This window comes from Prionailurus bengalensis, chromosome E1 (genome assembly GCF_016509475.1).
Source record: "Prionailurus bengalensis isolate Pbe53 chromosome E1, Fcat_Pben_1.1_paternal_pri, whole genome shotgun sequence".
NCBI classification, from domain to species: domain Eukaryota; kingdom Metazoa; phylum Chordata; class Mammalia; order Carnivora; family Felidae; genus Prionailurus; species Prionailurus bengalensis.
The window spans coordinates 49,347,391-49,359,796 of record NC_057347.1 but is presented as its reverse complement, the minus strand read 5'-3'; the positions used below and the strand labels follow the sequence as shown (position 1 = coordinate 49,359,796).

Below are 12,406 nucleotides of genomic sequence, written 5' to 3'. Positions count from 1 at the left end.
ACCTGATTGGCTCTTGGGTCATCAATAGGCTTATGGGCCAGGTACTGTCACAGAGGGGCCACCTTGCCCCAACCTCCCTGCTGCAAGCAGCGGAACTGGGATTCAAACCCAGACGGCTGGCTTGCAGAATTCCCACTGCACCTCTATACTTGATCCCCACTTTTGTTTCCAGGCCCAGGACCCTCACAAAGTCTACTTTATAGATGACTGAGAAACTAGACAAGGAAGAAAGGTACTAGGGAGGCAATGACACCTTTACGTGAATTTCGGTTTTATTCCTAACAACAGCACATACATGTCTTTAAAATACTGTGCCACAGATGTGTGGGCGAAATACTATGCAGTCAGTCTACAGACAGAGCTTGGGGTGCATATGGATTCCTGGCCCCAAAGGGTCTATAGCTCAAAGACTGGGGACTTTTGAGGTGACACTGTCCCTCCTGCAGGTGACACGCACAAGGGAAAATGGCCCAAGAGGGGTTCCCGTTACCCAGGTCACGCTTTCTGCCAGAAAGCACTGTCTTCCAGGGGATCCAATTAGACTGACTTAGAGTCCAAACCTTCTGGCAATGGACAGGCCTTAGTACGTGCATTGCTTTGGCAAAACACCCCTTTAAAGAGAGCTTCTGTGTACACTGGGATCACTTGGGGACCCTTAAACATCCTGATGCCTGGGGCACCTGGGTGGCTCAGTCGGTTCAGCGTCTCACTTCAGATCAGATCACAGTCTCACGGTTCCTGACTTCGAGGCCCGCGTCGGGCTCTGTGCTGATGGCTCAGAGCCTGGAGCCTGTTTCAGATTCTGTGTCTCCCTCTCTCTCTGATCCTCCCCCGTTCATGCTGTGTCTCTCTCTGTCTCAAAAATAAATAAATAAATAAATAGCCTGATGCCTGAGTCCCACCCTCCGGGAGTCCACTAGGACTGGTCTGGGAGCTCCCCCTGTGATCCCAAGGCCAGACGACCTTGGGAACCGCTGCTACATAAGGGGATCCTCCATTGCTCCCGTGTGAGAATCCAAACACCTAGTTATTTGGTCAATTTCAACCTGTAACTTATCAGAGAGGTACATGAAACAAGTGAATGTCTGCCTATGTTTAATTTATTGATGAAAAAGACCCCATCCTATAAAACGATATGTAGATTCGTAGAAATCTTGCCTGTTCCTTCCAGACTCTTGCCTCGCTCATCCAAAAAAAATTTTTTTTATTTATTTTGAGAAAGAGAGACAGAGAGTGCGAGCAAGGGACGGGCAGAGAGAGAGGGAGAGAGAATCCCAAGCAGGCTCCACGCTGTCAGCACAGAGCCCAACATGGGGCTCGATCCCACGAACTGTGAGATCATGACCTGAGGCAAAATCAAGAGTCAGACGCTTAATCAACTGAGCCACCCAGCGAACCATCACTCATCCAAAATGCTTAATGTCAATCATCATCGTCACCAGGGTCAAGTTGAGGGCCAATGTTGAAAGAATGTTAAGTTCCACACCCTTCACTGCCACCAGTCTGTTTTAACCAGTTCTGTCGGTAATAAAACCCAACGCAGAATGGAGGCATCTCTGCTGAAGGAGTCTATCCCCGACAAAATAAGTTAAGAGGAGGCTGTGTCATTTGAGAACAGGCAAGGAATCAAGTATAGAGAAGTTCATTTTTCTGAGGGACAGTTTTGGGAGGGGATCTCATCTCGTATTCAGGCATATAAAATACTGGGGGGAAATTGTGTTCCTTTTTAGAGGGAGCGATCCCAGTGAGCAATACTGGGGGAAAATTGTGTTCCTTTTTTTTTTTTTTTAACGTTTATTTATTTTTGAGACAGAGAGAGACAGAGCATGAACGGGGGAGGGGCAGAGAGAGAGAGAGGGAGACACAGAATCGGAAGCAGGCTCCAGGCTCTGAGCCATCAGCCCAGAGCCTGACGCGGGGCTCGAACTCACAGACCGCGAGATCGTGACCTGAGCTGAAGTCGGACGCTTAACCGACTGAGCCACCCAGGCGCCCTGTGTGTTCCTTTTTAAAGGGAGCGATCCCAGCGAGCACACCTGGCTGGTTTAGCCAAGGCTCCAGGAGAAGGCAGGTGATTCTTTGTCGCACCACTCGGCTGAACACAGAGCCACCAAGTTTGGGGAATTACAGGGCTTTAAACGATTATTATGGTTAGTCATGCGGGGTGAGCGCAGGCTCAGAGGTGAGCACTGGTTACAGAGAGGAGGCAGAAGGAATGCGGATGTAGAAACACGAGGCATTAAAGAGAAGCATAAAAACAGTGATAAACTGGGGCCTCTGGGTGGCTCAGTTGGTTAAGCATCCCACCCTTGATTTTGGCTCAGGTCACGATCATGCGGTTCGTGAGATCAAACCCTGAGTCGGGCTCTGTGCTGATGGCACAGCGTCTGCTTGGGATTCTCTCTCTCCCTTTCTCTCTGTCTCTGCCCCTCCCCCCACTCCGGCTCTCTCTTTCTCTAAATAAACTAAAAAAAACGATGAGAAATCTGCAAATTCACCTCACCTCATCGGCTCCACGAGTTGCATTCTCAGAGCAGAATTCTTATCCGGCACATGAGTATGGCTGTGAGCTTTTAAAACGAAAGCCGATATAGAGCGGATGAGGTTCACTGTGACTTTTTATACGTGGGGACGAAAACCACTCACACGGGCCACGTTTTCCTGCAGGAAAGAACAGGAAGTACTTGCCTGCCCCGTCACTTAACAAACAAAATACAAAGACTGTTCAAACGAACAGGGTTATCTCTCTGAGCCTAACGCAAAAGTTTCCAACATTGTGTCTATTCTTAACACCGTAACACAAAGTGCAAATGTGCATCTGTACGCAATTTAGTCCAAACCCAAACAGCATCGTTTAAAAATGTTTTCCTTGGAAAAGCATGCATTTATTTCTACATGTAACTTACAGTAAAAAAAAAAAAAATTGTCCCTTATTAAAAACGTCTTCAGATGATTTCAATTCTGACCATAATTCAAGATTATATTTTTCACGTGATATATGCAATATATATACTGAGAAATACGTCAGCGCTTGCCGAAGCCTGAGAAGCACCCAGGTAAAAATGATTTTCAAGTTTAAAATCACATCTAGATATGCCTTACAAAAACAGGGAAAAGATGCTTTAGAAAATTCTAGAAAGGGCCGGAAGATTGTGTAATCTTAGGGATGGATGCCTGGATGTATTCTTCTGGATATTCTTCAGGAATTAAAATTTGGAGACTGGGACACACGGACGGTCCTTGCTGCCCAGACATCCAGAGGCAACGCTGGTGAGGAGATGCGGGGCAGGCCTGGGCACCGAGGCCGGTCCACTAAATGTGGCTGCGCCCTTTTTAAATAGAATCCCTGCTTCTGGGCAGCCTCTCGCTGTGGTTTCTAGGACTTGTGTTTCTTGGCAAAGCGCACGTCACTATTTCAATTGCTGGGGCTGTGTGTTTACAGCTTTCTGCAACACTGTGCTTATTTACCTGTGGATGGCCTCTGCAGCTCTCTCGCGGTCCCACACGATGGATGATACGATTGCTCAAAGGTCTTCGTCCTTCTGTATCTTAGCGTCGAGGCAGGTCACCCAGGCTGCCCGTGATGACCGCGAGGCACCTTCCTGAACACACACGCCAGCCGGCCCGTCACACCCAGGCAGGCTGTCGCTTTTCAGGAATCCGTTAGAAATTTTAAAATGTACATAAATCAATTTCCTCTGCACCAGCCTCCCTCGAGCCTCTGGCTGGGCTCACTCTCAGGACCCAACTGAGGTTTCTCTGAGGGGACAGGCTCGATTACTCACCCCTGTCACCCTAAGACCTGAACCCTCTCTGTTCTTCAATATCAGTTGTACTAAACTATAATATAATAACCCGGGGCGCCTGGGTGGCTCAGTCGGTTGAGCGGCCGACTTCGGCTCAGGTCATGATCTCGCGGTCTGTGAGTTCGAGCCCCGCATCGGGCTCTGTGCTGACAGCTCAGAGCCTGGAGCCTGTTTCGGATTCTGTGTCTCCTTCTCTCTCTGCCCCTCCCCCATTCATGCTCTGTCTCTGTCTCAAAAATAAATAAACCTTAAAAAAAATTTTTTTAAAACTATAATAACCCTAGGGCACTGTTCCTGTTATACCGCCCCGCCTGCTCGTCTACCCCTAACCCTTGACACCTGGGTCTGTGCCAGCCACTCGTTCTCTTCTGTTTACACCTGCTGAAGGATGTCTGTCTTTCTTCCGGACCCAACTACTTTTTAAAAAAATTTTTTTTTAATTTATTTATTTTTAAGAGAGAGAGAGTGCACAGGTGCAAGTTGGGGAGGGGCAGAGAGAGAGGAAGACACAGAACCCGAAGCAGGCTCCAGGCTCCGAGCCGTCAGCACAGAGCCCGATGCCGGGCTCGAACCCACAAACCGGGAGATCATGACCTGAGCCGAAGTCGGACGCTTCACCGACTAGGCCACCCAGGCACCCCTGGACTCAACTACTTTTTAAAAGAATCAGCCGCTGTCTCCAAAGTTGCTCAAACAGGAGACCTGGTAGGGGGAGTGCCTGCCGGACAAGCTCCGGGGAGAATCCTGCAGGTCTGCCCCCGGCCCAGGGAGCCGCAGGCCGACCGTGGTGTCCCGCTCCGTCATGCACACGGACCTTAAAAGCATGAAAGCATGTTTCCCCTTCCCTGCGATCACGCTTCTCAGCTCTCTTCTCAGGCTCCCGCTGAAGTCTGAGTCCAGGGCGTGACTCCTCCCTTCCTTCCAGACAGCAGCGACATGAAGAGACACCCGCCGACTTCTTCTATTTCATCGACTTCCAGAGACACAACGCTGAGATTGCAGCTTTCCACCTGGACAGGTAGGGCCGGGCCCCGGGGACGTGGTGTGGACTTGGAGGGCTGACCGCCAGAGAGGGGCGCTGGGCAGACCCCCAGGTGGCAAGCCCCTGGCATTTCTTCCTTCTGGCACCCGGTCATTCGTGAACCTCAGTGTTGCCCTTGAACCCAACGCGTTTCCTCACTCAGCCCCACCACTGAAAAACACAAGGTCTCTAAGGTAATGAGAAGAATGACCTAGAGAGAAAACTAACCCTGCCAGGAGGCTGAGGCTGCCACCTTGGAGCTGACCTTGCCCTTTGCTCTAGTTTCCTGCTCTGGAGACGGGGAAAAGGCATTCACCCCCATGTACCCCCGGAGTCTTAAAGTTAAACGATGTTAAAAGGTGAAAGCGCGGTCCTAAACTTCCTCCCCTCCTATCTGCCCGGCATTGCTACTCAAGGTGTGTTCTGTGGACTGGCCGCCAGGGGCACCACGCGGGAGCTTTTCACAAATGCCGAATCTCGGGCTCCCCCCTGGACCCACTGAGTCAGAGCCTGCAAGTGAGCGAGATGCCAGGTGACTCGTTACGTACATGGAATTACGAGAAGCTCTGACCTAGGACACGGCCTGCGTTGTGCGAAGGCTTGCCCAGGAGGCCTGCCGGCATCGGGATTCCTTTTCCACTCCTTCCGATACGGGTTTGCCCTGGGCACGGTCAGCTCAGTAGCGCAGAGCGCCCTCGGCTGGCCGTGGTCGGGAATGGCAGTCGACGTCCAACGGGCCACCACCGCCCTCCCTGAGCAAGGCTTTGTCTCTTTCAGGATTCTGGACTTCCGGCGAGTGCCACCCACAGTGGGGAGGCTAGTCAATGTCACCAAGGAAATCCTAGAGGTCACCAAGAATGAAATCCTGCAGAGTGTTTTCTTCGTCTCTCCAGGTGGAGTACTGGCCGGAGCAGGGTTTGCCACCGGGATGGGTATATGCTGCCCCCGGACGCTCCCCCCTGGTGCCCCCGAGCATCACGCGTGTGAGATGCCAAGCAGGCTGTGTGGGCGTGAGCTACAGCGCCAGCCTCCCCGGCATCAGATGTTACCCATGCAAACAAAGAGCATTCTAATCACACGGATGGCATGCCGGGAGGCGGGGTCCCACGCTTCCTCTGTCCTGAGACATTTGAAAATTGGTACCCAGCATCCCCAGTCTAAAAGCATTCACGGGGCGCCTGGGAGGCTCAGTCGGTTAAGCGTCTGACTGTTGGGTTCCGGCTCAGCTCACGGTCTCATGCTTTGTGGGTTCGGGCCCTGCCTCAGGCTCTGAGCTGACAGCATGGAGTCTGCTTGGGATTCTCTCTCTCTCTCCCCATCTTTCTTTCTCTCTCTCTCTCTGCCCCTCCCCCGCTGGCTCTGTCTCTCTCTCAAAATAAATAAATAGAAAAAAAAAAAAGCATTCACAAGCCCTGACATCTGGAAATGCAATATTTTCTTCTTCTTCTGCCTCTTCCCAAGCTGTGAGTTCAGGATTTCCCTTCCCTCCTAGAGGATTTGGGGGGTGGGGGGGGTGGGGGGCGCTGCAAAATGGCCTTGCCCCCTTCTCTTAGTCCTCTCTCTCCTCCGCACCCTCCAGCCAGCAACGTGTGCTTCTTTGCCAAGTGCCCATACATGTGCAAGACTGAATACGCCGTCTGCGGTAACCCGCACCTGCTGGAGGGCTCCCTCTCCGCCTTCCTGCCGTCCCTCAACCTGGCCCCCAGGCTGTCTGTGCCCAACCCCTGGATCCGCTCCTACTCCCTGGCAGGAAAAGAGGAGTGAGTTGGCCCCCTGGCCACAGTGCCCTGCCCCCGGCCTTCCAGGCTTGTCCCTGACAGTGGCTACAGCCCCTGTCCCAAGGCCTGGCGGCTGGCCTGGCTTTTCGACCCCAGAAGCTGCCCCCGACCATTTGCCTGGCATGGATTCTGGAACCAGCTGTGCCTCGTCTCCCCCTTTCGCTCATGGATTCAGTTACAAAGAGCCTACTGTGTACCCAGTACTGGGTGCCGGGGGTATGCAAACCAAAGACCCAGGCTCTCCCCTCGGGAGGCTCCCAGCCTAGTGGGGTGGTCAGACAAGAAGCCTGAGTATGAAAACACGGTGCTACAGCTGCCTGTCATACACACGAGCCCATGAGGAGCCCAGGGGAGGGACGCCTGCTTCCCTCTGGCTGCTCCCCCAGGGCCAAGCCCACAGCAGGCGCTCAGTTTCTAGCAGGTGATGGAATGCATAGGTTCATCCGTCCAGCCACTGCTGAGGAGAAGTGAGTGGAGAAGGGTTTCTGGAGGACAGGACAGATCCTCGGGGACTCGTGAAGGCAGGGTCAGAGCCCAGCAGATGGACAGGGACAAGGGGGCATTCTAGCAGAGGAGCATAGGAAAGGGAGAGGTGACAGAGAATTGGGGGCCTGGCGGGGGGGCTCCGAATGGTTCAGGGCCAGGGTCCAGGAGGCTCGGTGACAGGAGCTGCAGGCTCTGGCACGCGGTATCCCAGCCAGGAGTATAGCGCCCAGCAGAATGGATGCTCAGGACCCAGAACCTTCTTCGCCCCGCGTGGGGTCTGCAGCCCCCCCCCCCACGTCTTTGCCCGGGGGCCTCCTGTGTCCCCAGCTACCACCCGCACGCCCAGGACCTGCCGGCAGCCCAGGGTGGGATCGGGGAGGCAGGGATCGGAGGGGGCGAGGGGAGGTGTGAGAAGGACCCCCAACACCTTGCCATCTTGGCTCTTCCAGCCCCAGGACTTCTTCTCCCCCTCAGGTGGGAGGTCAATCCGTTGTACTGCGACACGGTGAAACAGATCTACCCATACAACAGCAGCCGCCGTCTCCTCAACATCATCGACATGGCCATCTTCGACTTCTTGATAGGTAGGTCCCCGGGCTCGGGCCCTGGGCCGCAGCGGCCGCCCCCCGCCCCGCTCTGGGGCTGGGATTCGCCGTGACCTTGGGCGGAAGAGTTGCAGCCTGGAGCGCGAGGACTGAGTGAGCTGGGGAGCGGCCAGGTCCCAGACGGCAGAAGTTCCCACGCTCCCCTCTTCAGAGAGGACGTCACGCGGGAGGCAGGCACGCGGTGTGAGAACGGCCCACCAGAGGGCTTGCTTGCCTGGGTTGGCTCCCTTCTCCCTCTGCGGCTCCTCCCAGGACCCCGGGGAAACAGCCTGTGGCCCTGGGTTCGGAGTCCGGCCTCAGCCGGTGACAGGCCGCCGTGCCCGGGAGAGCTCAGAGGTCCGCAGTGTCTGCCCTCCTTCACAGGGAACATGGACCGTCACCATTACGAGATGTTCACCAAATTTGGGGATGACGGGTTCCTTATTCACCTTGACAACGCCAGAGGGTAAGTGGGCCAAGGCCGTGGCCCTGGTGCGGCTGCCCGGGGCAAACGGGAGGCCCTTCCCCTGTCCCGTTCCCGGCCGCCTTGCCCCACTCCTTCCACCTCCTTTTCCTCTTCCTCTTTGCTAAGTGACGCTAGAGTCGCCTCCTACCCGGGAGCGTTAGTGAAACAGACTCACGTTTTCCGTATTTTTTTTTTTTTTTACCGTGTGGTTCAGTCTTGGAGGCAGAACACACGGTTCATCCTCAGTGCCTGGTCCCCCTGTAGTTAGGGAATGAATGAGCGAATGAACGAATGAAGGCACATCTTTGGACAGAGGCTTCTGTGAGCTGATCGAGGAGGGGGCTGGAGAGGAAGCCACACGATCCCCGGCGTTTTACCCCAGGGCTGTGAGTCAGCACAAGGCTGAGGTAGAGGAGAGAGGCAACCATTAAGAAGGAGGCCACCCTGAAAGCCCGTGTCCCCTTCCAGGTTTGGACGACACTCCCAGGACGAACTCTCCATCCTGTCACCGCTGTCCCAGTGTTGCAGGTAAGCTTTCAGCTCCGGGGCAGGTCACGATCGCGACTCCTCACGCTCTGAAGGTGTCAAGTGTGCGCTAGGACGCCGGTGGGAAGGATGAAGGGAGTGACCTCCTTGCTGGTACAGCCACAGAACCGTCCCCAGCAACAAACAGCCTCTTTCACCTTTCAGCATAGGATGACTGAGGACCTCAAGGCTTGCAAACCCTCCGGCTGCCCACTTTAATCTTGAGCCCACTCAGAGATCTCACTCTTGCAAAGCCTGGGTCTTCAACGGGACTAATCACATCTCTGCTTCGCTCAGCACTCACAGAAGCTCAGATTACTACCTGCTCACAGGTCTAAGATCCTGATGGAAATCCCATAAACTTGGGGCGCCCGGCTGGCTCAGTTGGTAGAACACACGACTCTTGATCTCAGATCAGGTCGGGGGTTCGAGCCCCACATTGGGTGTAGAGAGTACTTAAAAATAAAATCTTAAAAAAAAAAAAAAAAAGTCCCATAAACTCACGTCAGGTTGAAAGGAGGTAGTTAGACTTTGTGCGGCCGCCATTCTCTAGAGAATGTCTAACCCACCTCCACACCTCTCCGGGGCTCAGGTCAGGCTCGTGAAATGGCCCACCTGCTCAGGTGCGGTATCCAGATCTAACTAGAAATCCCGGGACGCGCGCCTAGCAAAACCACCTTTCATTTCCGGCTGGGAAACTCAGAGCGAAGCATGTTCTTTATCTGCTTCCTAGCTTCACTTAAGCGTGCCTCCCTCCATCCCTCCCTGTCCTCCTCAGGCCAGGCAGTGGCTGTTGAGAAAGCCAGTCGGACAATTAAGCTGCTTACACATCTGAGTGCAAGTCGGATCCCCACATACGAAGAAGTCCAATTCCTAAAGCCCGGATTGGTTCCACCCCATTGCCATCCCTCCAAGAACCTGACACAGAGAAATCGTATAACGTTGGCAAGGAACAACCTGGAGGCTGGCTTTGGAGGTGGCGAACGTCCTCATCGTGTCACCTGCCGGAAGCTTCTCTCGTTGGCTTTAAATCTCCTTGAGATGCCATTCAATGTGGCTTATTTCCTTTTCCCTGGTTTTCGTGAAAATGGGCTCGAAAAGACCCCGGGGAAGGCGGCTCCCGGGACATCAGCTACAACAGCTGCTTGCGGGGAACCGAGCTCAGGCAGGCTTTTCCCTTTGCATTTTACTTAACTTGCCTCCTCTGACTTCGTCCTTCCAGGATAAAAAAGAAAACGCTTTCGCACCTGCAGCTGCTGGCCCAAGGCGACTACAGACTCAGTGACGTGATGCGGGAGTCTTTGCTAGAAGACGAGCTCAGCCCCGTCCTCACGGAGCCCCACCTGCTGGCCCTGGACCGGAGACTCCAAATCATCCTTCAGACAGTGAAGGGGTGTGTGGAGGCCCACGGAGAGCAGAGCGTCATAGCCAGTGACCCCGCAGGAGAGTCGGCCCCGGACTCTGGCCGGGCTAACCCGACAAGCTAGGGGCCGGGTGAAGCCGCATGTCAGGGACGACGCCTGCGGCCGGCGGTGGACTCGGGTGCGGACCCCGGCTTCCTCGCGCCCCCGTCGAGGGGGGAGGCGCTGGGTCAGGAGGTCCTGGGGCACCAGGATGATTCTACAGGAGCAAGACCCAAAGGAGAGGGATCCGCCGAACTTCCTCGGTGCACTGCTTCTCTAGGGGACCTCCTTGGCTCCCTCTTTCCCAGAAGGCACTGCTTCATCAAGGCCACAGACCAGCTCCTGAACCCACCAGGGGAATCTGGACAGGAGTCGGGCTTGGAAGGCCGGGAAGCCTTGTCCCCGGGAAAAGGGTAGAACAAATAAAATAAAAGGACACCAGTGGCACCTAGCTGACCTCCAGATCCTTAGAATATCTACGAGGATAATTTCTGATCCAGATAAAATACCTGGCATCTCACAAGCAGACAAAAAAAACAAACAAAAAAAAAATCTAAAAATGGTAGCTCTCCAACCGGTTCAAAGTAGACCTAACCCTTTCTATTTATGTCCCAGTCACTGTGGCCCAAGTGAATAGAATAATCCCCGGCTGGCTGGTCCAAAAGTAGTTTCTCCAATGTTATTACGAGAGGTAGAAAGAACATAGGAATTTGCGCAGACTATCGGAAAGGGGATGTGCTCAATCTGAAGAGTATTGAAATCTCAAGTGAAAGGACGTCAGGTATGTCAAAATTAGCGTCCGGCAACAATAGATGGAACTTCAGTGAAGGGGAAAAGCGGGGCCGTCCCGAAGGGGGAACGGCACGTGCGTGAGCCTGTACTCCGGCAGGAGAAAAGCCAGGGCCCACCCCTCCCCCACCATCCTCTTTTCCAGAAGATCCCAGAACCTGTCACCCTCCTGGTTCCCGAGAGGCAGGGGGCTCTCTGGACAGGTCTGATGCTCTGGACGCCCCTCCCCAGCTGCTTTATCCAAAAAGGACTAAATTGAGTTGACTTTCGAAGCCTCCCTTAGAAGTTGAGTAGATAGGGGTCGCGTCCCCTCAGCTTTCTCCCTACTGACTCGCCCACATCGGAGAGGCCTGTCACCGGAGGCTCTGTCTCACGTGCCCTAAGTCAGGTCTGAAAACCCAAATGACAGGAACGTAGTCCTCCTGTGGGAGTGATCAGTCAGTCCACAAGCAAAAATGGCTGCCTCGATCACATCAACTTCTCTGAGGCCAGAGATTCCAATTCTAGAAATGTGAGGCGGGGGTGGGAGGGCCTGGGGAGGGGGGAGGGGGACTTGAAAGCAGTCCAGTGAAGCAGGTCCCAGGTCAGGAACCGGAAAGGTCACCCAAGCCCTCCTCACTGGACAGTGACATGGGTCTCTCTGACCCAGCTGGTCCCCGTAAACCTGGGTCTCTGTGACATTCGCGGAGCTTGGGTCAGGAGAGTCAACAAACAGGTTTCTGAGACTCCCGAACACACAGGGGGAACCCCTGACCCTCCAATGTATACAGGAAAAAATGGTCTCAGAGAGATTAACTCAAATCACACCAGTGAATGATTTAAACCAACTCCCGGGTGTTCTTCCCACTGTGACACAGAAACCCAACGGTGGGTCAGTCTGTGAAGTTGTGTTTGTTTCCGGAGAAGATGAACCCAACTTTCACCCCAGAGACTTCCATCACGGTAGGGCTCTACTACTGCTCAGGGTTTCCCACTTGATGGGCCGTCTCCTACTTCAAGCTCCTACCTGGGCTTCCTCTGGGTAGAGGGACCAGGTCACCGCACACAGGATGGCAGAAAAAAATACGCAGGCAAAGATGTTCCCAGAATAGCACAGAACAGTCTGGGATGCCGAGCTGCAGAGCCTGCGGAAGGCAAGCCACAGCCCCATGTCAAACCCAGCCACGTTGAGGACAGTGCGCTGGTGTGAGAATGGCCTATGATAAATTTTGGTGCATTTTACGAACTAAGAGTAACAGCAATCCGTTTGACTACAATACGTAGGGTACGGAGAGATCTAATTATTTGCTTCAACGCTCCATTATTTTTTCACTGATGCGGAGGACAAGACTGCGTCAATGTCAAAAATACCAGAAAGCAAAAAGGCTCCTCTCTTCCGATGGTCAGGTTCTTCCAACACGTCCATTCTGGGCCACTGTTCAACTTCCCCTAACACAAAAATTCTCCCCTCTTTGTAAAAACTTTTCACATTACTATGGACAACGAACTGAAGAGTGAAAGGACACTGTACAGTTACACGAATTGGGAGAGGAAGGGGTTGGAAGGAAT

General features: G+C 53.7%; 1 protein-coding gene across 2 annotated transcripts in view; it reads left to right on the top strand.

Moving 5' to 3' along the window:
• Positions 1-10,520, top strand: part of FAM20A (FAM20A golgi associated secretory pathway pseudokinase) — a 50,802-nt gene extending 40,282 nt beyond the window's left edge. Inside the window, exons 5-11 of one of the 2 annotated variants that reach the window (XM_043585105.1) lie at positions 4,732-4,824; positions 5,605-5,720; positions 6,407-6,587; positions 7,566-7,675; positions 8,060-8,141; positions 8,610-8,669; positions 9,889-10,520. In XM_043585105.1, the coding sequence (XP_043441040.1) occupies positions 4,732-4,824; positions 5,605-5,720; positions 6,407-6,587; positions 7,566-7,675; positions 8,060-8,141; positions 8,610-8,669; positions 9,889-10,153 (907 nt within the window). In that variant the 3' untranslated portion in view covers positions 10,154-10,520. Of the gene's footprint in view, positions 1-4,731; positions 4,825-5,604; positions 5,721-6,406; positions 6,588-7,565; positions 7,676-8,059; positions 8,142-8,609; positions 8,670-9,444; positions 9,859-9,888 lie in introns of those variants that run through there. The other variant, XM_043585106.1, reaches the window with a different exon arrangement.
• The last annotated feature ends 1,886 nt before the right edge of the window (positions 10,521-12,406 follow it).